General features: G+C 48.5%; 1 protein-coding gene across 1 annotated transcript; it reads left to right on the top strand.

Moving 5' to 3' along the window:
• The first annotated feature begins 61 nt into the window (after positions 1-61).
• On the top strand, positions 62-27936 carry ATG4B (autophagy related 4B cysteine peptidase). The gene is made up of 13 exons (XM_054385729.1): positions 62-88; positions 6485-6583; positions 7663-7734; positions 11467-11565; positions 12234-12335; positions 13086-13158; positions 14163-14242; positions 19520-19716; positions 20740-20818; positions 22016-22161; positions 22792-22848; positions 24322-24415; positions 26212-27936. Exons 1-13 carry the CDS (start codon positions 79-81, stop codon positions 26283-26285), a joined length of 1182 nt encoding a protein of 393 aa, XP_054241704.1. The 5' UTR covers positions 62-78; the 3' UTR covers positions 26286-27936.
• The last annotated feature ends 35 nt before the right edge of the window (positions 27937-27971 follow it).

The following is a 27971-nucleotide window of genomic DNA, read 5'->3' as shown; positions in this document are numbered from 1 at the left end:
TCAGCCGCGCAGGGCTGCGCCGGGGTCTATGTGTCGGTGCGGACGGCAGCGGCCGCAGCCCTCGGTGGGGCCGCCGCCATGGACGCAGGTGGGTGGCAGCGGCGGTGGCGGCCTCTTCCCGAGCCGCGGCGGAGTGGGGGGGACAGTTGTTTTTCTCTCGCAGGAGCTCGTGGCTTGTCCCGGCGGCCCTTTGAAGCCTGTGGCTTTCTGGGGTAGCCCAGGCCCGGGCTCGGAGCGGTACGGCCTCCCCCAGCGCTCCGAGGTGCTACCCCGGCTTGCTTGGCGACGGGAGAAATCATTTCTCCCCGGCCCGGTCGTCGCCCCAGGGCACGGACCTGAAACCGGCTTTCCCAGCTCTGTGGGGCCCTAAGTGCCCTGGCCGCCTCGCCTGCGGGGCGCGGTGAAAGGCGGCGGCCCGATGCTGGCTCTGTCACCGCCGATGCTGGCCTGAGCCGGGAGGGAGCCCTCAGCAGGGGGTTGGGTCCCTCCTGCCCAGCCCGGGGTTTTCCGTCGATCCTAAAAAGCATTGAGCTCTTCCCCGTTGTTTGGCCTGGACGTGGCTGTCCAGGGCGCGAACCTGAACGCAAGAGCCGTGGCGGGGCAGTGTCTCTGTGCCGTTCCCCCTACCAAGGGAGGCTCTCTATGCCTGGTCGGTGCCAGAGACGTTTGGGTTGGACAGGGGGAGAAGAAAGCAGTGCGCTGGCACTTGCGTTGCCTCGCTGTAGTAACAGCTCCCACCCCCCGCAGAGATGCGTTGTTCTGCAACGAGGAACCCTCGCCTGGGCTCCTCCTCTGCGCTGGGCCAGCGCCTGTATGTGGAGCGAATCCGGCTGCTTCTTGGCTTGCTTTTGTCCTTGGTGCGTTGCTGGTGCTAGTAGGTTGATAGTGCCCTGACTTTCTCCCTGGTGCATCCTTGCACCTGGGAGCAAAACAGGTTCCAGCAAGTCAACTGGCACAACCTTAGCTGGGACATCTGCATGCCCTCCTTTTGTCTGAGCATTACAAGGCTTATCAAGGGAAAGGAAACCTCCCTGGCATAGATGGTAGGGCCAGATCAATGCAAAGAGGAGCTCTGTCTCTGGGCTTTGGAGCAATGAGAGCTCAAGCCCCGTCACAGGCAGCCCTGCTCCTGAGGTAATTTGGGACCTGACAAGCAGACTTTGTGAACTGAGCCTCCATAAAAAGACAACACACTAGCTGACTGACTTTCCTCCCTGTCTGTCTCTTAACTCCATATTGTTCCTTAAATAATTCGGGTTTGTCTTGTTTGAAAAAGCTTAAGGGGAAAAAAAAGACTTAGTTGTTCTTCTATAAATGCCAGAAATAAGGCCTTGGGCTGTTCCTCGTTTTCCTGTTGTCTGGGTGTTTTTCCACAATGAGCTTTACTAATACTATTTTATTTTCTCTCCTTGACTCTCATTTGAAATATTCTGTATTCAGTCGCGTTCCTCCTCTTTGCTCTGCCTTGAGTGTTGTACCTTTATCAGCTGAGGGAGATGATCACCCACCTATGTCTGATTCTTTTGTGGCAGTGTAAATTCGAGGCTGAAGGACTAAGGGAAAATATCCTAAGCTGTTGCAGGTGCTGCCAGTGGAGGGTTACTGTGTGGGAGAGAGGGAATTCTCTGGAGGCTGCAGGAAGCCAAAGAAGCCATTTGGAAAGGGAGGTATTGGAAAGCCCAGTTCTCCTACAGTGTGATGCTTCAAACCTGTGTTTTGTGTAAAAACTTTTTTTTTACAAAGTTTCTAAGTTGTGCAGGCAAACTGTAATCAAGGTGATTGCTGCTGGGGCTGAGTGTCAGTTGTTTTGTTGTGAAAAACACTTGGCACGTTTGTGTTTGCCTTGTTATTTGTTTCCCAAAGCTGAGAGAGAACCAAATAGCTTTCATTTTGGAAACGGAGATGAGGTTAGTGTTTGCCAAGGACTTCATACATAAGCAGTGTGCCCAGGTGGCCAAGAAGGCCAGCAGCCTCCTGGTCTAGATCAGCAATAGTGTGACCAGCAGGACCAGGGCAGTGATTGTCCCCCTGCACTCAGCTCTGGTGAGGCCAGCTTGAGTACTGGGTTCAGTTTTGGGCCACCTGCTCCAAGAAGGACATTGAGGCGCTGGAGTGTGTCCAGAGAAGGATCTGGAGAGCAGGTGTAGTGAGGAGTAGCTGAGGGAACTGGCATTGTTTAGTCTGGAGAAAAGAAAGCAGAGGGGAGACCTCATTGCACTCTAAAACTCCCTGAAAGGAGGTTGGAGTAAGGTGGGGTGGGTCTCTTGTCCCTAATAACAAGTGATAGTATGAGAGGAAATGGCCCCACGTTGCCCCGGTGGAGGTTTAGGTTGGATGTTAGAGGACATCTCTTCACTGAGAGGGTTCTCAACCACTGGAACAGACTCCCCAACGGGGTGCTTGAATCCCCATCCCTGGAGGTGTTTAAAGGATGCAGAGATGTGGTGCCGAGGGTTAGCACCAGCCTTGGCAGAGCCAGATAATGGTTGGACTTGATCTTAAAGGCCTTTTCCAGCTGAAAGGTTCTACTTTCTCTCCTTTGGTACATTTGCAAGCTGACTTCACCAGTCAGGATCTGCCCTCTGGTGCCTGGCTGCACTTCTATATTTATGTGGAAGCTTATTACAAGTTTGGATAACACTTTTTATGTTGTTTTATGCTTTTTCATTGTACAGCTTAAGAATATAAGAAGGGAGGCAAGACTTCAGTGTCTACCCTAATTCCATGTGGAGCCAGTCTTTCTTGCTCTCTGTTAAGGTGATGCTCTCTAGCTTTTCAAGAACCTTGCACATAGTTTTGTAAACTGATCCTGGGAGGTGCTGATACTGCAGGCACAGGCTCAGTGTGTTGAGTTGGCTCCTTGTGTTTCATACAAGGCAGGCTTTTGTTAGGTGGCCTTTCATCTTCTGATTGTTTAATGCAGATGTTTTCCATAGTGGCACACACAAAGCTTTGCCTTTTCAGTCAGCACTTTCCAGAGAGGGGATGGGATGAGAAAGTGTTCTCAGATGCTTCAGCAGACACTGTAGAAGGTGTGTTCATGGGGCAGAGATCCAGCCAAGCTCATGTCATTCACAGCATGCCTGAGGCTCCTGGAAAGTGAGGCTGCCTTCCTGCAGGGCTGAACCTCTTGGCTTAATAACTGTAAAATTGCTGTACATGGGAAGAAGCTGAGCTGTTGTATCTGAAGTGTGCTTGGATTTTCTGCAGAGGCTGCTGCTCTGCTGTCCTGGGTGCTCAGAGGTTAGTATTTAAAATAGATTGAAGTCTTCTTAAAGATGATGTTTTGAAGTGGTGCCTGAGAAATTTGCTCGTCTCACCTGACTCTTGCAGCTCTGAAAGGAGCATCTTCAAACAGAATTTCTGCTTGCTGAATTTCTGCTTTTATTTTCAGACCTTTTACCTCTGAGAGGGAGAGAAAGGCTCCTGTGCAAGTTGTGATACTCGTACTCCTGCTTGGCCTATTTGGCTATTTTGGCTCATATTTATCTCATCTGGGCAATGGCATGAATGGTGTAGTTGTGGAAAAGTACCTGAGTGTATGAAGGTAGATGCTTGTAAAGGAAACACTTAATGACTTGAAGCCTTGTCTGGAGTTTATTGCTCCCATTATAAAATTGTTGATGCTAACTGGGAGCAATCTCTTGAGTTTTCCTCCCTGTGAAAGTGAAACTTTTAACTCCTGTATTTGTTGCTTGTGCTTTTTCAGATAGTGGCAAGTATTCTCTTCAGAAAAAAAAACAGCATGCAGATGAATGTCTGACTGCATCTCTGGGACGTGCAGCTGGGCCTGTGGGACCTTTGCACTGAGCCCAGATGCTGGGCAGTCAGCTGCTGGGCTCTGGGACTCTCCTGCGGAATGTGCAGTGTCATGGCACTAGCAGTCTGCCTGTGTGGCTGGCCCAGCAGACAGCCTGGGAACCCTCCTGCCTGCTGACCCCTTCCTCTCCTAGCTCTGACTGAGGGGTAAAGACACAAGCAGCCCCTTTCCAGCAGATCCTGGCCAGGTGACAGGTCCTGCACTTGGGTCACAACAGCCCCCATGAACGCTTCAGGCTTGGGGCAGAGTGGCTGGAAACTGCCCAGCAGAGAAAAACCTGGGGGTGTCGATTGACAGCTGGATGAACATGAGCCAGCAGTGTGCCCAGGTGGCCAAGAAGGCCAACAGCATCCTGGCCTGGATCAGGGATGGTGTGGCCAGCAGGACCAGGGAATTGATCATGCGCCTGTACTCAGCACTGGTGAGGACACCCCTTGAGTGCTGGGTTCAGTTTCAGGCTACTCACTCCAAGAAGGACATTGAGGTGCTGGAGTGTGTCCAGAGAAGGGCAATGAAGCTGGTGAAGGGTCTGAAGAACAGGTGTGGTGAGGAGCAGTTGAGGGAACTGGGGTTGTTTAGTCTGAAAAAAAGGAGGGGAGACCATCCCACTTTCTGCAACTCCCTGGAAGGAGGCTGGGTGTTGGTCTCTTCTCCCCAGTAACAAGTGATGGGATCAGAGGAAATAGTCTCAAGTTGCACCAGGGGAGATTTAGGTTGGACTTTAGAGAAACTTTTTCCCTGAAAGGATTCTCAAGCACTGGAACAGGCTGCCCAGGGAGGTGGTTGAATCCCCATCCCTGGAGGTGTTTCAAAGAGGCAGAGGTGTGATGTTGAGGGATGTGGTTTAGCACCAGGCTTGTTAAAGTTAGAGAATGGTTGGACTCAATGATCTTACAAGTAATTTCTAACCAAAATGATTCTGGATTCTATGATCTTTGTTGTGAAGCTGCCAGTTGCAAATCCTGTGCTTCTTAAGGATTTGGTGTCCTCTGAAATGTGGAGCCACAGAGGGTGTGACATTTGAGAAGGTGAGAAAGCATTGCTAGGAAGGACAAAGAGGCAGGTAGGTTGATAGGTTCTATGTACCATCCTTGTTTCAGTCAGTTTATTTAGGCTGTTTGAGACTTGTTTGCCAGGGAGCTAGGTTCATGGCAGGCTTGAGAACTGACCTTCATGAGAATGATGGAGGACTGAATTAATGAGAAGCAATAAAATGAACCACCCAAATAGTCCTTAGAGCTTTAAAACCTATCCAAGACCTTTAGGATTTATGTTAAGATGAGATCTGGTAATGCACTGAATTTGAAGAAATCCCAAGTACTGGCCTCACTTTGTCAGAATAAACTTCTCTAGAATCATTCCAAAGGGAAACTCCTGAAAATGAAGGGAGAAAGTAGAAAGTGAGGCACACTGGAAAACACCTGCAGCAATCAGGAAGCTAGACACAGAAAGTGCAGACAGCTGGGGATTCTTAAAGTTTGGCAAAGAATCATAGAAGGGCTTTGAAAGGAACATTAGAGGTCATCTACTCCAACCTCCCCACCATGGGCAGGGATGCTTCTCAACTAGACTCAGTTGCTCAAACCCTCATCTAACCTAGTCTTGAACACTCCCAGGGAGGGGACATCCACAACCACCCTGGGCAATCTGTTCCAGAGTCTCCCCACCCTTATGCTGAAGAACAACTTCCTCAGATGCAGTCTAAATCTACTCTCCCTCATCTTGAAACCATTCCCCCTTGTCCTGTAACTAGACACCCTTATGAAAAGTCTCTCTCCAGCCTTCTGTAGGATCCCTTTGGGTACTGGAAGGCAGCTCTAAGGTCCCCCCCTAGAGTCTTCTCCAGGCTGAACAACCCCACCTCCCTCAGCCTATCCTCATAGCAGAGGTGTTCCAGCCTTTGGATCACCACAAGGCCCTCCTCTGGACTTGTTCCAACAGCTCTGTGTCCTCTTTATGATGGGGACACCAGAACTGGATGCAGTATTCAAGGTGGGGGTCTCACAAGGGCAGATGCAAGGAAAGGAGCTCTTAGTTTTCCTGCTGAAGTTTGCTGGAGGTGAAGACTGTTCTAGTTTGCTGGAACTTTTCTGTGCAAGCAGAGTTGCTTTGTTTAGCTTGCAGTTGCAAAGTCTCATCACAGCTCAGCAACTCATGTCATCCTACATGTGCCTGCCAAGGAACCTGCTTTAAATCTTCTGTCCTAGGGTTTGGGCCAGAGTCTAGTTCAAAATTTGATTTAGGAGCCTATTTTCATCTTTCTTGCCAGGGGTACATCCCTGGAGGTGTTCAAGAAACTTGTGGATATGGTATTTTGGGACATGGTTTAGTGGCCATGGTGGGGTTAGGTCAATGTGTAGACTTGATTACCTTAGAGTGCATCTGCTAGCTGAAGTCCCAGACATTTTCTTGACTGTTTCCTGACCTAACCTGGAATCCCTCTGCTTTTCTGTTTGTGGAGCAGCCAGGAGTGAGCCAGGGCTGCATCAGCTCCGTGCTGTCTGGAGCTGGCGGCCGCAGGGGCAGGCACAGTGATTTGTGCCAACTAGAGCCAGCTGCTCTGGCTGTGTTCTGCTCAGCTGCTGGGCCACAGCAGCTCATCCTCTGTAGTTTTGTGTGATTTTGAGAAAGAAAAGTTGTGTAATTTCTCCTTTCTCCTCCTAGCTACTCTTACCTATGACACTCTCAGGTTTGAATATGAAGACTTCCCCGAGACCAAAGAGCCTGTCTGGATCCTTGGCCGGAAATACAGCGTTTTTACAGGTATGTGGTGTGCACTCTGCAACCTCATTTGCTGCTCAGGGGACTTTGTTAGTGGTGCACTTTGCTAAGCAGCTAAGTGACTGCAAGCCCTATAATCACACTGCAGCAGTGTCTGTCTGTCTGCTGACAAAATGGTCTCACAACTGCCGTGCTTCTATGTGTCTGGCCATCTCTTTGGGCTCTGGAACATGGTTGTGCAGAAGGCTATCATATAGTAATTATTGGCACTTGGCTCATGGAGGTGTTTCAGAAAGGCAGAGATGTGGTGCTGAGGGGCGTGGTTTAGCACCAGACTTGATAGAGTTGGGCTTGCTGATCTTAAAGGTCTTTTCCAAACAAAACGATTCTATGATCCTATGGAGCATGTCCAGAGAAGGGCAACAAAGCTGATGAAGGGTCTGGAGAACAGGTCTGGTGAGGAGTGACTGAGGGACATGGGGTTGTTTAGTCTGGAGAAAAGGAGGCTGAAGGGAGACCTTACTGCACTCTGCAACTCCTGGAAAGGAGGTAAGAGTGAGGCCAGTGTTGGTCTCTTCTCCCTAGTATCAGGTTGTAGAATGAGGAGAAATGGCCAGAAACAGTGCCAGAGGAGGTTTAGGTTTGATATTAGGAAAAATTTCTTTCCTGCAAGAGTGGTCAGGATTGGAAGAGGCTGCTCAGGGAGGTGGTGGAGTCACTGTCCCTGGAGATGTTCAAAACATGTGGACTTGGCTCATTTGGGACATGGTTTTATGGCCATGGTGGTGTTAGGTCAGTAGTTGGACTTGATGTAGACGTCTTGTCCAACTGAAACAATTCTCTGATTCTGTAAGACCAGGATGGTTGAGGCAAGGGGATGGCTCAGGGGAAAAGGAATAGGGCTTCATAATTTGCCTATGGCATAGTGTCTTTGCAGCTAGTTGGGGGGAAAGAAGAAAGTTTCTTCTGCACCGTCTCATTGTCTTACTCCTCATCCAGGGGCATGCATCCTCATGAGCAGCAGAAGGCTGTTGTTGTTAGGGAAGGTGAGTGGGAGGTGGATTTAGCTGTGTTGAGTGCTTTCCTCCTGTGCTTGCCTTTCAATGCTGAACTTTTTTCAGAGAAAGAAGAGATCCTGTTGGATGTGACCTCTCGGCTTTGGTTCACCTACAGAAAGAACTTCCCTGCTATTGGTATGTACTGTGGAGGAGTTTGAGTGCATCCTGAACTCTAGAGTAAGCTGCTTGTCTCTGCCTGATGAAACAGACACACTAACACAGTATTAATGTGCTTCTGTGCACAAGAATCAGAAATGCATTTCATTTAGTTGATAGGATAGGCTTTTTATCTGATGATGGGGATTCCTTATCCCCTTGGGCCTGAGGGATAAGAGTGATTTTTAAAAGGGAGACAAGAGGGAGTTTGGGAAGCCTGTCAGAGAATGTTAGGGGTTGGAAGGGATGTCCAGAGATCATCAAGTCCAACCCCCATCCCAAAGCAGGGTCACCTAGGGCAGGTCACGGAGGAATGCATCCAGGTGGGTTTTGAAAGTCTTACAGAGGAGGAGACTCCACAACCTCTCTGGGCAGCCTGCTCCAGGGCTCCAGAACCCTCACAGTAAAGAAGTTTCTCCTCATGTTGAGGTGGAACCTCCTGTGTTGTAGCTTATACCTGTTCCTTGTCCTGTCACTGGGCACCACCAAAAAGAGTCTGGCACCTTCATCTTGTCACCCACAACTCAGATATTTATAGACATTCATAAAATCCCCTCTCAGCCTTCTCCACACTGAACAGCCCCAAGTCTCTCAATCTTTCTTCACAGGAGAGATGTTCAAGTCCCTTCATCATCCTCATAGCTCTCCATTGGACTTTCTCAGTAGATCCAGGTCTCTCTTGAATTGGGGAGCCCAAAACTGGACAGAGTATTTGAAGGCCATCTAGAAATGTTCTTTAGGCAGCCTGAGGAGATTCTTGTACTTGGGTCCTACACAGGTCTAATGTGAAATGTCATTTAATATTTCTCTTTGGCTTGAAGTTCCTGCCATCTGTTCTGTACTGTGTGGGGGTTTTTGTTCACTGGGGGGTGGAGGGGAGTTTGAATGTCTGAAGTCACTCTGACACACAGAAACTGTAGTAATATGGGGAACACATCCCAGTGAACTTGAAGTAGGACATTTTGGTTCCTTAAGATATTCTTCATGGTCTCTTCTGTGGTTTGTTGGGTTTTTTTCTACTGGTGTATCAGAAGAGATCTGAGAGCAGGCCAGTGGGATTGCAAGCTCCTGTGGTGTCCTCACTGCCAACAGGTCAACATGGTCCTGAACTGAAGCATGAGGAGGGTAGGTTTAAGCTGGATATTTGGAAGAAAGTCTTTACAGTGAGGGTGGTGAGACACTGGAACAGATTGCCCAGGTCATGGATTCCCCTTCCCTGGAGGTGTTCAAGGCCAGGTTGGACAAGGCCTTGAGCAACCTGGACTAGTGAGAGGTGTCCCTGCTCATGGCAGGGGAGTTGGAACTAGATCTTTAAGGTCCTTTCCAACCCAAACCATTCTGTGAATCAACAGACAAAACGGCTCAGATGTGGAAAAGAGCTTTCTTGGTAGCTGGTCCTTCTGGTTTGTTTTGTTCTTCCACTACTGGGAAACCCTTTGCCTAACAAACCATGAGACATCCTTGATGAAGTTTAATCCCTTTATAAATTCATGTTTGTGAGCCATAGTTAAAAGTGCATTTGAAATTGAAGGGTTAGCACGAGTTTAGCTATGGCTCACAAACACCATTAGGGTTTCTATGTGAGTTATTAAAGGGTGGGGGTGAAAAGAAATCCCATTTTCTGAGTCATGTCCCATTCACAGTCCAGACAGGATTTGGATGCCAGACAGTCAACTTTATCCTTTTTCAGTATCACCCCAGTTACTTCTTTTATTGTTGGCTACTTCCCTCTGTGCTTGCCCACTTAAATACTGCAAGCTCTTCAGAGGGTTAAGGGGAATGTCTCATGCTAATTTTGTAAAGCATTATCAATTTTGGATGTTGTGTGTTATAAACTGCTGGCAAAATGATAGAAGATAGCTGCTCAACATCCAGAAGTTGATTAAATAGTTATCTTGGGTGATTTTTCTCCCTGTGCTTCTCACGCACAGTAGGGGGCTGGAACATGGCTCCTAGGAGGACAGGATGAGAGAGCTGGGGTTGTTCAGCCTGGAGAATAGAAGGCTTCAGGGAGACCTAATAGCAGCCTTCTAGTACCTGAAAAGGCTACAAGAAGACTGTTTCCAAAGGCCTGGAGTGATAGGACAAGGGGCAATGGTTTGAAATAGAGGAGATTTAGATGGAATGTTAGGAACAAGTTCTTTACCATGGGGGTGGTGGAACACTGGAGGAGGCTGCCCAGGGAAGTAGTTGAGGCCCCATCCCTGGAGATGTTCAAGGTCAGGCTTGACAAGGGTCTGGGCAATCTATCTATTTGATGATGTCCCTACTGACTGCAGTGGAGTTGGACTAGATGACCTTTGGAGGTCCCTTCCAACCCAAACCACTCTATGATTCTATGACTGAAAGAAGGAAGCAGCATTACAAAGAACCTTGTTCTACCAGCTGTGCTAAGACAGAGCTGACTGGGTGCTTACAAGACAGCTTACCTGCTGTGATCACACTAAAATTCCAGCTGTGAAGCCTGTAACAATAGCCAGAGCTTCAGTGCAGCAGCAGGGTCCTTTTGAAATTCTGTCAGGAAGGCACTTCCAGCCTTGAGGCCTTGGTCTCAGACTTCTCAGTGTGAGCAAATACCCAGCATATTCTCCAGTGGTCTGTAGGATGTGGGATTTTTTTGGCTGGTGGGGATTTTCTTTGGCCTGTGGTGTTCACTTTGGAATCTTACCCAGTCATAGCTGCTTATGATGTGGGCTTTGAGCAACCTGGTCTAGTGGAAGGTGTCACTGCAGGGGGTGTGGAACTAGGTGATCTTTAAAATACCTTCAAACACGAACCACTCAGTGGTTCTACTCAAATAGCTATTGAAGAACTTCAACGTTTTGATCTAAAACCACCACAGTGAAATGAAGATGCTGGAAAGGGACTTTATTATCAGAGCCCATGGTGACAGGATAAGGGGCAATGGTTTTAAACTAAAGCAGGGTAGATTTAGGTTGGACACTAGGAAGAAATTCTTTATTATCAAGGTGGAGAGAGACTGGAACAGGTTGCCCAGGGAGGCTATCGACACCTCATCTCTGGAAGTCTTTCAGACCAGACTGGGTGGGGGCTTGAGCAACCTGGTCTAGTGGAAGGTGTCCCTGCCTGTGGCAGGGGGGTTAGAATTAAATGGTCTTTGAGGTCCTTTCTGACTCAAGACATTCTATGAAGTCCTTGGGACTGAGGTTTGTGGGGTTTTTTTGTTGTGGGTTGGGTTTTTTTGTTTGGTTGGTTGCTTCTTGTTGTGTTTTTGTTTTACATGAGCTGCCTCCTCAAGATGAGGATTACAAGAAGTCACCTGTAACAAGCACCCCTGTGTGAGGTGGCTCTTCAGAAATACATCTCTGAATTGGCTCTGAATTTGGGAGGCTGCAAACCAGGCTCAGTAGCTGTTGTGCTCCCGAGACATCCAGCTTGCTTTTTAGTTGCTTTGTTTGGATTTCTCTTTGAAGTTTTGTTGTTGTTGGTTTGGTTTTCCCTTTCAGTTAGGGCTAGAGAGTTTTGGGTGGGTTGGTTGGTTGGTTGGTTGGTTGGTTGTTTTAAGGGATGCCATTAAGTTACTCCCTGCTAACTACATTTTTCTTAGTCTTGGGTACATCAGCCAAGGTAGTCCTTATTCCCTGCCTGTTTTCTTGGGTGAACCTGCTGCCCATGCAGACTTGCAGTGCTTTCAGCTCCCCCTTGGCACGGACTCTTCATGACCTGTTTATTTTCTGTCATCCTTTGCAGGAGGAACCGGTCCCACCTCGGACACTGGCTGGGGTTGTATGTTGCGGTGTGGTCAGATGATCTTTGCTCAGGCCTTGGTCTGCAGGCATTTGGGAAGAGGTAAACCAGCACACAGCTCATCCTGACTTCCATGGTGTGCTCCCACAAGTGCAGTGCTTGTAAGGACAGCAGATTACAAGCCCTGTAATATGCTGGCTAAGTCCACTGAAGCGAAGCACGTACTAGGTTTCCCTTGAAGCTGAAATTTTAAACACCATGATAGATTGATTCTTGTTTGTTGTTCAGTTTTGCCACAAAGCCCTCAGGTTAGTATTCTCACCCTGAGTGCTTTTCTGTTCTTGTGCTTAACCCATGCTTGGATTGTAAGGAGCTGTACCAGAGTGGGTTTGCAGCAATTGTCAATGGCTTTTGAATCTGTGGGAGATGGTTTTTGTGGTGAGGCCACCTGTTTTCTCCCCAGAATATGTGGCTCTCACATGTCAATGAGAAATCGTAATCCTATTTCCCACCTGTAAGCTTAGAGGTACAGTTTGTGTTCTCCAATTGTTTGGTTGGTTGTTTTTCAGTGGGTGATTCTCCTTTATCCCAGCTGTCAGAATGCTTTACTTTTCTTTTGAAATTAATCCTCTAGTGTTAGGAATGCCTCAGATGCCTACTAATAGCATAGCAACATGAAAATTGGGTCAGCTGATTGATGCACAGGGAAGAGATTTGTAGCTTGCAGCTTCTAGTTGCTAAGAAATGCCATGTTTTGTTTTATGCCATAGACTGGAGGTGGACGAAAGGGAAGAGGCAGATGGATAATTACTTCAATGTCCTTAATGCCTTCATTGACAAAAAAGACAGCTACTACTCCATTCACCAGATAGGTAAGAGTCTGGGTGCTGAAGAATGGGGATGTATTCAGTCTGGGTTTCCCATGAGTGTAGAACATCACTCTGTGCTTGTTTTGTTAGCTTAGCCAAAAAAAAGGAAAACCACCAACAGGCAAACCCAACACGAGGGGCAGGTCATGCTGTTTTCTGATGTGATATCCAACTTCCACTCTTTGTTTTGGATTATGGTGGATTTTCCTTCTTGACTCCACAAAGACCATCAGGTTTGCCTAATGCTTTAGGTTCTATTCAGTATCACTGTCCACATTCTAGCCAGCTAATGTGAGAGGAGTGCATATGATGGCTGTCCTTACCAGGGCTTTCTAGTATGAGAAGATTGCTTAGTGGAAAAAAATCTCAGAAGTAGCAAATGGACTAAGGAAGGAGCTCATTTCATGTAAACTTCCCTGGTTAAAAAAAAAAGAAAAAAAAGAGCAGCAGCAGATTTTCCTGTAGAGTGTTAAGGCACCTATAGCTTCAGTGAACAAAACTTTGTGTTACAGGAGTGGTCTGGTGATCAAACACTCGTAACTAAAACTCCTGTGTTACTGCTTTTTGGGTCAGGGATTTGCTTTACAGTCCTTCAGGATCTACTTCTGTCTCCCCTCTACACTGATCCCCCATGAAGGGGTAGATTCTGCTGACTCAGAAATGTTTCCAAGTGAGATTTCTTCCCTATTAAATACAAATTATGGTAAGGAAGGGATGCAGTGAGAGATTATTTTTTTTTTCCTTGTGATGCAGCTCAGATGGGAGTTGGAGAGGGAAAATCCATAGGTCAGTGGTATGGACCAAACACAGTGGCACAAGTGCTCAAGTAAGTGCTTTTTCTTTTTTTCTTTACATCTTTTGACCCCTGTAGTAAGGTCATTTGATTCTATAGACCCTCGCAGCTTACAGATTTCTGCCCACTGAATGAAAGGCAGCTGTATGCTTGGATGCTGCTAGCAAGCAGCCTGCCTTGACTTCAACCTGCTTGAGCAGAAAATTGAAAGGACACCTTCTGTCATTCAGGTGCTGGCAGGGTGTGAGAGAAAACAGATTTCAAGATGAGGACAGCCCCCAAAAATCTCTCTCCACGTCCCACAAATAATGTGCTCATCACTAGAACTGAGTGCAGTACTCTGCAGTAGACCAGAAGCAAGGGGCAGAGTAGGTGATTGTTGCCATCATTTGGATCTCTGCCAGCCTCTGACCTGACAGCAGTGTCATCCTTATCAAAAAGCTACCAGGCAGCCCTCAAGTCACCAAGGCATTGGGAAAGCATTCATATTTGCTGCCTGGCTTCCATGGTGACAGGCAGCAGGCTGGAGGGGTGCTGGAGCATGGGCTGCCTTTCATAACTGGGACATTCTGTATTCTGAGGAACATTTTCCTTCCTGTCACCATTCTTCCCTCATTTTGACTAGATGAGCAGTTAGCAACCTGGAATAGGCTGAGGTTACCTAAAAGCAACCTTCCCAGGTCAGACCATATGCTGAGTTAGCCCAGGATCTGGTATAGGTGATTGGGAGGTATGTATAGAAAGTGAAAGCTTGTTTTCATTTATTATTATTTCTTTTTTATGCTGTCTCATTTACTGGTACCCAGCAGCTATGGGATTTGAGTTGGAGATTCCTGCTTAGTAGCTGCTGAGTGATGAATTGCATGGGGTAGTCCCTTTTGCAGTCTTGTGTGTTCTCCTGGTCATAGTGGCAGTGAAACCTACAGCTGCTACCTGTATGAAAGCATACTTCACAGCAGAGCTGATGAAAGCCAACCTCTCCTAATCCAGTCTTGTAAATAATCTTTGCATTTATGTTTTTTTCCCCTCCCCTGTAGAAAACTTGCAACTTTTGATACATGGAGTTCACTGGCTGTACACATAGCCATGGACAACACAGTAGTGATGGAAGATATCCGTAAGTATCACAGGGAGGTAAAACATGGTGTGTCCTCCAGCAGCAAGAAGCCAGAAAAAGAAATGGGGAGCATGTAGTGGTACAGCACAACAGGCATCAAGGAAATGTTCTCTCTTAAAACTGTGGGCAAAAGATACCAGAAGCAGAGGAGAATTGCTGTCCTTGGGCAAAGAAGCCTCTTGTTTGACTTCTACTTCATTTTGGAGAAGGCCTCTGACAGGGCACTATGGATCTTGAAGAGAAGGTCTGCTGACCTTCAGGCAATGGGTGGGAGATGTATGGAAGGCAGTGTCAAACTTGTGTATGGCCACAGGGAGCAAGCAGTAAATCATAGGAATGGCTTAGGTTGGAAGGGACCTTAGAGATCATCTACTCCAACCTCCCACCATGAGCAGGGACACCTCAACTAGACTTGGCCACTGAAGGCCTCAGCCAGCCTGGCCTTGAACACCCCCAGGGAGAAGGCATCCACAACCTCCCTGGGCAACCTATTCCAGAGTCTCCCCACCCTTGTACTGAAGAACTTCATCCTAAGATCCAGCCTAAACCTACTCTCAGCTTAATAAAATGGCTGCTGCTCTCTCATACAGTGAAGTAGGAATGTCACTGCTGTGAGGCAGAGCAGGAAAGCTAGAGCAGGTCACTGAAGAGGAAGATGAACAAGGGCAGTGAGAAGGAGGAAATCCATCTCTGGTGGGGGCTCCCAGCACTTACTTTATGGAGTGCTCACTTGTTTGCTTTGGGTTTTGTTTGGGGTTTTTATTGGTTGGTTGGGTTCTTGTTTTTTGGTTTGGTTTGGTTTTTGTTGTGGGTTTTTTTGTTTCTTTGGGTTGTTGGGGTATTTTTTGTTTTGTTTTGGGTGGGGTTTTGTGGGGTTTTGTTTGTTTGTTTGTTTTGGTGCATCCTGACATCAGGGCGGCTCTGGAGGCTGAGCAGTTGTGCAGTGTTTTCATCCCTAGCATCCTTGCTCACAATGCAGTGCACAGGAACCACAGCTAAGCACCTGCATTGCTGATTGCTGCAGTCCTGCCTGATCCTGGTCACACAAGCCTTCTCCTTGCTTCCTTTAGGCTAGCTGCTGAGGCAAGGTGAGGCAGTGTGCTGACACAGCACAGAGCCCTGCAGGGTGTGCTGCCAGGCTGGTGTTCTGGAACAGTACCTACAATAGTCCAGTGAGCACTGGTGCAGGGTTACAGTAAAGAGCATGGCAGGCATAACTGAGACTGGCTTGGCTGCCAGAGAGCCAAAGTCAGTTAGCAGGCAGTTTGTCTCTAGAGAGATGTTTGTGCAGCACAGTCACTTTACAAAGTCACATCTCTTATCAGGTAACCTCAGCTGAGAGGTAGGATGTAAGATGTGATTGAGCAGTGCCTGTGTAACCTTAGGTGCATGAGTCCAGGTGTGTGCCCTGGAAAAGAGCAGACTGAGGGGAGGTCTCACTGATGCTGATTAGTACTTCAAGGCTGGGTGTCAGGGGCATGGGACCAGGCTTTTGTCAGTGGTGCCCAGTCACAGGGCAGGGGGTAACAGGCACAAACTTGAACACAGGAAGTTCCATCTAAACATGAGGAGGAACTTTCCTGGAGGTGTTGAAGGCCAGGTTGGATGAGGCTTTGAGCAACCTGGTCTAGTGGAAGGTGCCCCTGCCCATGGCAGGGGGTTTGGAACTAGATGGTCTCCAGGCACCCTTCCAACCCAAACCCTTCTGTGATCCTATGAATCTATTGGTAGTGAAGCAATCAGAAGATAATGCTGTTCCATACCTCTGTTCAATTCCATTCCTGATGCTATCCAGCCTGAGGTTCACAGGAAATGCCTTTTCCTACAGCAGTGAAGAAACATCCATCTTTATCCCTTCTGAGTCAGTCTGTTGTATCAGAAAGGGGCTGTAAATCAGGCATCAGAGGATCCTTTGCATCAGAAAGGTGGTGAGAAACCAAGACAGTGAAGCCAATACCTGGCAGCTGCAGCAGCAGGAGAGATGTTGTGTCAAATCTGTTGGAATATCTTTGTGGTAAATGGTTTGGCTGCAGCTGGGGAGCTTCAGGAAGGTTCTGCTGTGCTGGGGCACCACCGTGCTGCAAAGCCTGCCAAAGCAGCAGGGTGAATGTCATCTGTGCTGAGCTCCCTGCTGCTTAAACCTGGGTTAAATATGTTCATGTCACAGGGTAAGACTGCCAGCTGCTTTGCCTGATGAGGAAATTTGTCACTCCCACTTCAGCAACAGCTCTTTCCAGGTCATCAGAACAGGCAGGCTACTGCAACAAAACCCCCATGGTCTTTCCTGGTTTAATAGGATAGATCACTGCAGATAATGATTTTCAATTTTCTCAAGACCTCTGGTGTGCACATGGGAGATGCACACAGACTCCTCCCTCCTTGAGGGACAGTACAGAGAGCAACTGCAAACTCCTCAGTGCAGGCTGTCTCTCATCCTGGGGCTTTAGATCAAAGTCCTATTTCTTCTCATCTTGGGTGAAACATTGTCCTTGATCAGCTGGGTCAGAAGCTCTCAGTAAGGAGCCAACACCCTGCTGAAATGGCTGGTGATGAAGATGTTTACACTGTGTCGTGCCTGCTAAAAGCCTCCTGGCATTCAGCTTAGGCCATAAATAGATTAAATGAGCCTCTAGCATTTTGTTTAATTGCCTTGGCTTTGTGATTAAGGTGCTGTGGGTTTCTGTGGGGTTCAGGTTTTTTCTTCACACACCCAGCATGTAATGAAATTGGCCAGTGAGATGGGTAGGCTTGGAGAGGTTTCTGTACCATAATTGGCATGGTCTGGTTGCATTACAGCCTGGCTGTGTTTGTCAAGCCTGTAGAATGAGGATGTGTAGTACTTATGTGTATGCCCTGAGGAGTTCTGCTGCTCCATATCTCACAGGCAAAGCTCATGCTGAAATTGCAGAGTTTGAAGATTGTCCTGCTTTAGGTCTCTAAAGGAGCTTCTGAATGACCCCTAGTAAAAATTGTGATGGTTTTAAGTGAACTTTAGGAAAAAGACAACTACTCTAGACAGATGCTGTGTTTGTGTCTTGTTACAGCACTATTTACAGTTTAGTATTTCCTGTGTTAAGCTATAATCCTTTCCTCATTCAGTAGAACTGTCTTCATATCCTCCAGGAACTCCTCTGGAGCTGAGCACTCCAGTTTTTTCCTCTTTCTGCCTACATACTTTCTGAATGTGGGGATCTTATTTGACTTCCTGATCAACTAGTTCAACCTTGTTGGCTCAGGCTGTTAGGTAGCTTCTGGCTTGATGGAAGAATTTGCATTTTAATGGCCTGCCAGCTGGTGGCTCTGAGTACAGAATGCCTTGGCATAAGCTTGATGCAAACTTGGAGGAAATGCTGAGCCCTACCAGGAGCCCTGCAGGGGAGTACATACATCACAGGATTTTTTTGTAATGACACTAAATTGGGTGGGAATGTTGATCTGCTTGAGGGCAGGAGGCCTCTGCAGAGAGTTCTGGCCAGGCTAGATTGATGGGCTGAGACTAGTTGTATGAGGTTTAACAAAGCCAAGTGCCAGGTCCTGCACTTGGGTTACAACAACTCCATGAATGCTCCAGGCTGGGGACAGAGTAGCTGAAAACTGCCCAGCAGAGAAAGGCCTGGGGGTGCTGATTGACAGCCAGCTAAACATGAGCCAGTGTGTGCCCAGGTGGCCAGGAAGGCCACCAGCATCCTGTCCTCAATCAGAAACAGTGTGACCAGCAGGACCAGGGTAGTGATGGTCCCCTTGTACTTGGCACAGGTGATGCTGCATCTTGAGTACTGGGATCAGTTTTGGGCCCCTTCACTACAAGGAGGACACTGAGGTGCTGGAGCATGTTCACAGAGAAGGGCAACAAAGCTGGTAAGGGTCTGGAGAACAGGTCTGGTGAGGAGCAGCTGAGGGAACTGGGGTTGTTCAGTCTGGAGAAAAGGAGGCTGAGGAGAGACCTCATTGCTCTCTATAACTCCCTGAAAGGAGGTTGGAGTGAGGCCAGTGGTGGTCTCTGCTCTCTAGTATCAAGTATCTAGGTGGTAGAAAGAGGAGAAATGGCCTGAAATTGTGCCAGGAGAGATTTAGGTTGGAGATGAGGAAAAATTTCTTTTCTGCAAAAGTGGTCAGGCATTGGAAGAGGCTGCTCAGGGAAGTGGTGGAGTCACCATTCCTGGAGGTGTTCAAGAAATGTGTGGACATGGCACTTAGGGACACGGTTTAATGGCCATGGTGGTGTTAGGTCAGTGGTTGGACTCGATGATCTTAGAGGTCTTTTCCAACCAAAACAATTCCATGATTCTGTCATCCCAGCACTGGACCTCTTTAAGCTTTCCTTAAATGCTGTAGACTTTTGCTAAAAGCAATTATTGATCAGAGCTTGAACAAAATTAGTCAAGCTGGAGAGCTGGGCCCAGGTGAACCTCATGAGGCTCAACGGTAGCAAGTGCAGGGTTCTGCACCTGGGCCATAACAATCCTCACTATCAATACAGACTGGGAATTGAGGTAATAGAAAGCAGCCCTGAGGGAAAGGACTTGGACAAGACTGATGGACAAGAAGCTGGACATGAGCCAGCAATGGGCACTTGCAGCCCAGAAGGCCAATAGCATCCTGGGCTGCATTGAAAGAAGTGTGGCCAGAGATGGAGAGAGGAGATTCTGCTCCTCTGCTCTGGTGAGACCTCACCTGGAGCACTGTGTCCAGCTCTGGAGCCCTCACCACAGAAAGGACATGGACCTGATGGAGTGGGTCCAGAGGAGGGCCATGAAAATGCTCAGGGGGTTGGAGCACCTCTGCTAGGAAGGCAGGCTGAGGGAGCAGGGGGTGTTCAGCCTGGAAGGCTGAAGGGGCAGAGCCTTCCCCAGGCTGAAGAGAACACTGGGGAGACCTAATAGTGGCCTTCTAGTAGCTGAAGGGAGCCTACAAGAAGACTGGAGAGGGACTGTTTCCAAAGGCCTGGAGTGATGGGATGAGGGGCAATGGTTTCAAACTACAGAAGAGTAGCTTTAGATTGGATGTTAGGAACAAGTTCTTCACCATGAGGGTTGTGTGACACTGGAGGAGGTTGCCCAGGGAGGTGATTGGGGCTCCATCCCTGCAGATATTCAAGGTGAGGCTTGACAAGGGTCTGGGCAACCTGATCTAGTGGAGGATGTCCCTGCTGACTGCAGGGGGGTTGGACTGGATGACCTTTGGAGGTCCCTTCCAATGCAAACCATTCTATGATGCTATAAGGTCTAGATACAGAGGTTGTCTCTGATGCTTTCTGCTCATGTTCCCTTTCCCTAGGGCGGTTGTGCCAGTCCAGCCTCCCATGTGCTGGGGCTGCAGCATGCCCTTCTGGGGAGGCAGACCTGCTCTACAATGGGTACCCAGAGGAAGCAGGGCTTAGAGAGAGGCTCTCACTATGGAAACCACTGGTGCTGCTGATACCTCTGCGCCTTGGGCTCACAGAGATCAACGAAGCCTATATTGAAACACTAAAGGTAGGGAACTTGGAGCTGAATTCCTGGTGTTCTGATGTTTAAGGACCGTGTTAGGAGTGAAGTCATTTCCAGAATTTGGCTTGGGGGCAAAAAGACTTGGAAGTAATTTTCCTATTTGCAAAAGAAAAATGTGTTTAGAGACAGTTCTTGTCAAATGTTGGGATATGGGATCTTGCAGGCTGTAGTCAGGAAAATGTGAGGGAGTTTTGGGAGCTTGGGGATTTTTTTGGTTGGTTGGGGTTTTTTGGGGATTTTTTTTTTTGAGGATCTTAATTCACAACTTAATCTCAGTCCCTCATGTGTTGAGATGGTACTAACCTGCTGAGCTGTTTGTTTAGCACAGCTGTATTGTGCTTAGTGGCAACCTGTGCATTAATGAATGTGGTGTTGCAAACTCCCTGTGGCTCTGATGCTGCAGCTTCTATTGCAGACTTAGGCTGTAGAAACTGGCAGACAGCTGCAGGCTGGAGTGTCAGGAGGCTGCAGAACTTTAGGTGTGCAGAGTACATGCACAAGACTGGGCATATGTTGTCTTGCTACCCTAATGCTGTCCAAGCTCTGAGCTGCACATGGAAGAGAGCTCCAAACTCATGGGAGGTTACTTGCCCTTAACCTAGTAGGTGGTGCCTGGGTAGTGCAGCTGGATAAGGAACTTAAACCTGTTTCCTGAATGATTGCTCCCTCCCAGAGCACTGTTGCAACCTGATGACAGCTCCAGAGAATCTTATCACTCATCGCAGCAGAGCTAGGACTTGCCCAGACCAGGTCTTGGAGTAGTGCTGCCCACCTGTGTGTTCCTGACAGCAGTTACAAGTGGTTTTGAGCTGCTTTCCCATTCCCTGAAGGCCCTGTGTTGCAGCCTTCAGCCTTCTTGGTGCAGCTCCTCTCAGGAAATGGCTGCTGGAGTTGCCGATTTTCAGTGTTGCCACTTTTCTTTCCCACTGCACTTTTGGATGTTTGTCTGTGTTGCCACCTGCTGTCTCACTGTCTGTCAGCTGTGTGTTTTCTGTATTGCTTTTCCAGCACTGCTTCATGATGCCTCAGTCCCTGGGAGTGATCGGTGGGAAACCAAACAGTGCTCACTACTTCATTGGCTATGTAGGTGAGTGCCCAGGATACTGCAGAGACTTTCCAAGCATCTCCCCCAAGCTAAAAATGCTCATGGAGCAGTTCAGCTCTCCTCCTAGGTCCGTGGTGCATGCTGCAGGGTTGTTCTTTCCTGCTGGAAGTGTGGACTGAAGGTGTCTGCAAGGGCCTGAGTGATGCAACTTTCAGCAGTGGCTGTAGTATGGGCCCTACACTTCCAGTCTGTAAAGAGGTGTGCTTAGACCTCTTCCTACAGTCAGAGCTGATTTCCCTTTAGGGCCTTGGTTGGATTTAACTATTCTTTAGCTGTCCCTTTCCTGAGACTCTATAAATTATTGTGCTTTACTCTCATCCTTCCCTCTGATTTACTGTCTCTGCCTGAGACCTGAAGTTGGTTATGCTTTGGATTGCTGGGGCCTGTTTGAGCTTATGGGACCCTGGAATGAATATGTAGGAACACTATGCAAGTAGTGCCTGTGCCTTGATAGGAGGGTGTCACTGTGGAGTGGCCACTGTGGTTCTGCTGACAGCTGGCTCTTTGCCTGCTTGAGAATCATTTGAGAAAGTGGCTGAAAGCAAATTGTCCCTAGAATGTGGGTTCCCCTGGGGGGTTACCAGAACTGGCTCTTCTGATGGTTTAAAAACTGTCTTTTTTCTTTTTCTTCTCAAAGTTCAAGGAGAGAAAGAGAGGCTGAGGGAGCTGGGACTGTTTAGCCTGGAGAAGAGGAGGCTCAGGGGTGACCTCATTGCTGTCTACAACTACCTGAAGGGAGGTTGTAGCCAGGAGGGGTTTGGTCTCTTCTCCCAGGCAACCAGCACCAGAACAAGAGGACAGTCTCAAGCTGTGCCAGGGGAGGTTTTAGCCATTGGAATGTGCTGCCCAGGGAGGTGGTGGAGTCACCATCCCTGGAGGTGTTCAAGAGGGGATTGGACGTGGCACTTGGTGCCATGGTTTAGATAGTCATGAGGGTTAGGGTGACAGGTAGGCCTTGATGATCTTTGAGGTCTCTTCCAACCTTCTTGATTCTATGATAAGTCACTATTGGGTGTAAGAAAGCAAAATAATGCTTTCTCTGCCTGAACTTTGAGAAGTAAAATTAAAAAGACAGTTTTTAAGCCATCACAGCTCTGTTGTCACTTCCTCCTCTTTCTATCTCACCATTTGCCTCTGGCCTGGTGCTTCCTGCTGATGTCTCCCTGCCTGTCTGTCCAGGTGAGGAACTCATCTACCTGGATCCTCACACCACGCAGCCTGCAGTGGAGCCCAACGACAGTGGCTGTCTGCCTGATGAAAGCTTCCACTGCCAGCACCCTCCCTGCAGGATGAGCATTGCTGAGCTCGACCCCTCCATCGCAGTGGTGCGTCCCTCCTGCTTCCTTCCCACCACCTGAAGGAGCAGCATGCTTCTCCCTCTGGCTCACAGCTGCCTCCTTCCCCAGGGGCCTGGAAAAGGCAGTGGGTGTTGGTTTGGGTACCCTGTGGGCATGCTGTGCTCCGGGCAAGTGCTGCTGTGGGTTTCAGTAATATTGGTAGAGAAGCTTCTCATGCAGGAAGTGGTTTGGTACAGGGAGGTCTCCCTTGGGTGGCAGTGAAATGCCATTCCTCATGGTTAATAGCCTTCTCTCAGGTTTAGTTTGAGCTATTTGGTGAGCATCTCTGAATCCCTGCTGTGATTCATTGTGGCTTGGTTTCTGTTGAACCTGAGATGTAGGCTCTTGGTTTCCATGGGGGTCGTTTCTGCCCAGTTTTCTTTCTGCAGTAGAGCCTGACCATGACATTGATGATTCCAGCCCCTGGGCAGCCTGGTCACATCAAGCATGTGGGGGGTGTTCAGTTTAATGGGGCAGCATAAGCCACAGTTTAAAAGCAAGGCAAGTTGGGTGTTGTCCCTGCCTGCAGTCCTGGTCCTGCTTCTTGGTGTTAATATGAGGCCTTAAGAGTGGAATGATTAACCTACAATATAGCAAGACAACTTCTCTTTTTTTCAGGGCTTTTTCTGTAACACAGAGGAGGACTTCAATGATTGGTGCCAGCAAATCAAAAAGGTTTGTGTTTATATCACTGGGAAAGGAATAGAGAGTGTTGTCTTGTTTCCACACCACTGCGAAGATTCATAGAATCACAGAATGGTTTGGGTTGGAAGGGATCTTAAAGATGACATAGTTCCAAACACCTGTGCCATGAACAGGTACACCTTCCACTAGATCAGGTTAGTCAAGGCCTTCTCCAGCCTGGCCTTGAACACCTCCAGGGAGGGGGGCATCCAGAGCCTCCCTGGGCAACCTGTTCCAGTGTCTCCCCACCCTCACTATAAAGAATTTCTTCCTAATCTCCAGTCTAAATCTCTCTTCTTCCAGATGAAAGCCACTGTCCCTCTTCCTGTCACTGCAAGCCCTTGTAAAAAGGCCCTCTCCAGCTCTCCTGTAGGCCCCTTCAATACCTTTCAGGTACTGGAAGGCTGCTCTAAGGTCTCCCTGGAGCCTCCCTTCTCTTCTCCAGGCTGAATAGCCCCAGCTCTCAGCCTGTCCCCTCAGGGGAGGTGCTCCAGCCCTCTGGTTATTTTTGTGGTATCCTCTGGACCCTCTCCAACAGTTCCATGTCCTTCTTGTGCTGAGGCCCCCAAAACTGGACACAGTACTCTAGGTGGGCTCTCAGAAGAGCAGAGGGGCAGAATTCTCTCCCTGTCCTGCTGCTCACACTGCTTTTGATGCAGCCCAACACAGAGCTGCCTTCTGGGCTGACAATTGCTGGCTCTTGGTGAGTTTGTCATCTGACACCCCCAAGTCCTCCTCCTCCAGACTGCTGTCAAGCCACTCTTCACCCAGCCTGGATTTGTGCCTGGGATTGCCCTGACCCAGGTGCAGGACCTTGCACTTGACTTTGTTGAACTGCATAAGGCTGGCTTGGGCCCACCTCTCCAGCCTGTCCAAGTCCCTCTGGATGGATCCCTTCTCTCCAGTGTCTCAGCTGGGCCACACAACTTGGTGCCATCTGCTAACTCGCTGAGAGTGCCTCAGTGCCACTGTCCATGTTGCTGATGTTAAACAGCACTGGTCCCAGTACCCACCCCTCAGGGCCACCACTTGTCACTGGTCTGCATTTGGACACTGAGCTATTGACTGCAGCTCTCTGGGTGCAGCCACCCAGCCAATTCCTTCTCCTGCCAGTGCTCCACCCCTCAAGTCCATGCTTTTCCAGTTTGGTGACCAGGATGTCATGTGGGATGGTGTCACGTGCTTTACTCAAATCCAGGTAGATGCCATCAGGGGGGGTCTCTGGATAAAAGACCTGGGGATGTTCTGTGCACCATGATCCCCTTTTAAAGCATACCAAATCAGTTTATTAAACGACCAGAAAGAGCATAGCTCTGAAATTCTGTGGATGACGTGAGTCAGAGGTTTTGGAAATGCTTTTGCAGCTGCAGTGCAGTCCCAACAGATCATTATTACCCCTTAAAAGGCCCAGAGCACTGTGAACACAGAGTTGTTGATTCCCATGGCTCTACTCCTGTCCCACAGCTGTCCCTGGTAAGAGGAGCGCTGCCGATGTTTGAACTGGTGGAACGCCAGCCGTCGCACTTCTCCAATCCTGACGTCCTGAATCTCACACCAGGTGAGGAAAACTAAGGGTGAGATGCTCCCTTTGGTTTTCTGGAAATTGCACAGTGACTTCTAGTATGTTCCTGTTCCACCTGAAGTTTGATCTGGAGCTCTTGGGTCAGTCGATCTAGTTCTTTGGCTTTCAACTAGTAGTGGTGTGCAGATCCCACATCGTCTCAGGATGATTTTAGAATGAGTCTGTGAATGATGATTGTGATGAATAATGATGAGGGGGTGAAAAAAAACAAGTTCATAGATTCACATCGCTGTGATAACCTATGGTTTGGAAAGGGATGCTTGGAGACTCAAAAGGGACCGTTGAAAAGGCTGAAAGCTAGGTAACAAAAATGGTCTAAGACAGGGCTGGTTGAACTTAGTGCCAGGCACTGCTTCTCTATGCATGCACCACTACCACTGCAAAAAGGAACGAGTGCTGGGCAGTATCTTGGCTGTCAGGCTCTGTCAATAATGTGCACAAATGTTGCAGGAGATGAAGAGCCATTGACAGGTTCTGCCAAGAGGAGCAAGTGTGTGTGTGGACAAACTTACCCTGTCACCAGGCATTGGGCTGTGTCCTGGCACTTTGCTGTATCCTGTGCTTCCTTTCTATCTCTCCCCTTAGCATGAACTGTTGAACTCTTCCTTACCTCACTGTCCTTCTCTGTGAGAAGCTCGAGTCCCTTAAGCTGTCTGTTGGTCCTTGCCTGTGTTAAATTGTCCATAATTGCTGCTGTTCTTACTGTTTTTTGTAGTATCTCGTAGAGCCCCTCTCATCTCCTCTGGCCATTCTGTTTCTCTTGCTGTCCTACCCCTCACTTGAAGGGTTAGTAGTGGTTCCATGACTGCCCAGCCCCTTACTGGGGCTTATTGTCCTTATTTTCCCCAGCTGACTGGGTTCTCTGCTGTGTTACTTTAGTGCAGGAGGCTCCTCCTTTGAGGAGCACCTCTGGAAGTTGTGCTGCCAGCACTCATGGGCACTGAGGTTTGATGCAAACCAGTGATACTAGGCATTTGCACACCCCACTGTGGGATTAAAGCTTGTCACAAAATGCTTGAGGGGGTTCTGTGGCTTTGCACTTCCCTGTCCCCAGCCATGAACTCGTGTAGTTTAGCTTCAAGCTGCCTGCTCTGCCAAGTCCAATGAGTGCTTTCTTGAGGCCTGGGCTAATATAGTTTTCTTCTTCACTTCCTCAGTTTGCCTATGTGTTTTCACGTGAATTTCCCTTATGGCAAAGTTGCTTCGCGTTTAGCTTTGTGCTCCCTCCTCACTATAGAGTTGGAAGGATAGACAGGAGAGATCAAATACCACAGAAGGATAGACAGGAGAGACCTGACCTCACAAAATAGACTGTACTGATCGCTTTGGGGCACACGTGTGCTGTGTAATTACATTCCCCAGCATCGCACCAAAGGCAACTATGGCAGAAAACAGCTCTTTCACACAGAGTGGGGGAAAACCTTCCCATCTCTCTTAGCTGGGCCAGAAATCCTCATGGATGTTAGTGTAGATCTGGGCAAAGTCCTGTTTTGAGCCTTGAGACTGACCCAGAGCTGTGGCACAGGAAGTTTGTACAGAGTCCCAGCGGAGCGGCACTGCACCAGGGCTGTGTTTGGAATCTGGGACACGTGATGTGCCTTCTGTGCACCACAGCATTTGGTCCAGTGCATCTTCCATGCTGACATGGCCTCATCCCTCCTCAGAGCCTTCATTCAGGTCTCCTTGAACCTGTGGGCACTTGACACTCCACTTCTGCTCCTTCCAGCAGTCAGTGCATCCCATGGAAGCTTTACTTTCTCTTTCTCTTGCAGACTCCTCTGACGCTGACAGATTGGAAAGGTTCTTTGACTCAGAAGATGAAGACTTCGAAATCCTATCCCTTTGAAAACAAACAGGACACAGACTCTGCAAATTTGTGTTTTGTGTGGGGAGAAGTGGGGGGAGGGAAGTTCCTTCGAGAGCCTGTGGCTACCGGTTTTCATAGGTGCTTGCTGCCATCCCTGCCTCTCGCCCATCCCGGCATTCTCTGCGGCCTCGGAGCAGAGCGCGCCTCCTCTCTGGTGAGATGAAGAACCAAGTGGTGGCTGGAGCTGGAATTTCTCAGCAGAAAACAGTTGCTGGAAGTGGATGAAGTGGTGCTTAGGAGTTCAAAGCCTATCTGTTACATCAGCAGGTCAGTTGGCCTTCTAGGGGAGGTGTAGAAATCATTAGAGTGCTAAATCCTTACATGGGGACTCCCGTCTGAAGCTTAAATAGAGCCACCTCCCATTTAGCAGGTGAAATGTCCAGTTAATTCCTTTAGCAGCACCCCTTCTCACTGGCCAGCTTGGACTGCAGCTCCCAATGCAAATGAACAGCAGACATGTCCCAGCAAGACAGCTGTGAAGCCCCTGGAGTGCAGGTGGCCGGGCTTTCTGCAGTACAGCTCCTGTTCATGCTTTGCAGTACACAGTGCTTTCTTCCAGGTATAGTCCCCCTCTCCTGCTAACACCCTGTAGAGAGGAAGTTGAGGGAACTTGAAAGTGACTGGCAGTTCAGTAAGTCAAAGGCTGTCCAGGAAAGCCTGGAGCAGACCCCGCTGCTGAGGAGGAACATCTCAATCTCAGGTTAAATAACAGCAGAAAGAATGGCAGAACAGAACAGAAGGCTAATGTGTTCTTGCTGGGTGAGTCGATACAGCATTGTGCTTCTACCATGGATTAACCTCTGCAGCAAGGATCTTCAGGAAAGCTCCTTTAGCAAAGAACTGGATTCCATAGCACTGGGGGAAAATCCACAGCTGGCAGAGGCAGAACAGGCAGATCTGCCAGTTGTGTGCTTGCCTGTGCCCACACCACGGTGTGCTGGCATGGAGTCTAGGGAATTAATCCTGTCGGTACCAAAAATGAGAGCTAGGAGATTCATCCAGGTGTCCTCAGGGGGCTGTTCAGCAGTTCCTCCAACTACTACTGTTAAGACATTATCTTTCCAAATCAGAAGAGGTGCCTGAAGGTCAAGTAGGCTTCATAGCTGTGGCTGTACCTTTCCTTTTGTCTCCTGCCAGCTTCCCCTCCCTGCAGAGTATGCACAAAGAGGTACTGGAGGAGCTAACCTAGAGAAACCTATCTGGAGTTAGGGTCTCAAAGAGGGCAGTAAAGACACAATGCCTTGAGAATGTCCCAAGTCTACTGGGCACGTTACTTCCAGATGGTAGCTCTGCCTGGAGCCCTTCTCTGCACAGAGTTCAGAGAAAGGAGAACCCCAAGGAGGAGAGCTGTCTTAATGCAAACTGCAGCACAAGTTGCTGAAGTAGCTTCCGTAACGCAGGCTGCAGATTGCAAACCTGTTTACAAGGCTTTTGCTTTATACATTTAGGATTGGAACCTGTCAGTTGATGCTTTTTTTGTGCCCAAGGGTGGTGATAGCTGGCTAGAAACGACCAATTTCCTCCCTGACTGACCTACTGATGCTCTAACTATCCCTATGCTATCCAAAAGCAGAGGTTTGAACCGGGAACCACAATGCTTCTATCACTAAATTATTATTTGCTGCTTTCTGCCTGCTTCTCTTCTCTCTTGTAGTTAGGGGAAGA

Source organism: Indicator indicator, chromosome 13 (genome assembly GCF_027791375.1).
Source record: "Indicator indicator isolate 239-I01 chromosome 13, UM_Iind_1.1, whole genome shotgun sequence".
Classification (NCBI taxonomy): Eukaryota; Metazoa; Chordata; class Aves; order Piciformes; family Indicatoridae; genus Indicator; species Indicator indicator.
Note: the sequence above shows the minus strand (reverse complement) of the source record. Positions and strands in the feature narration are given on the sequence as shown.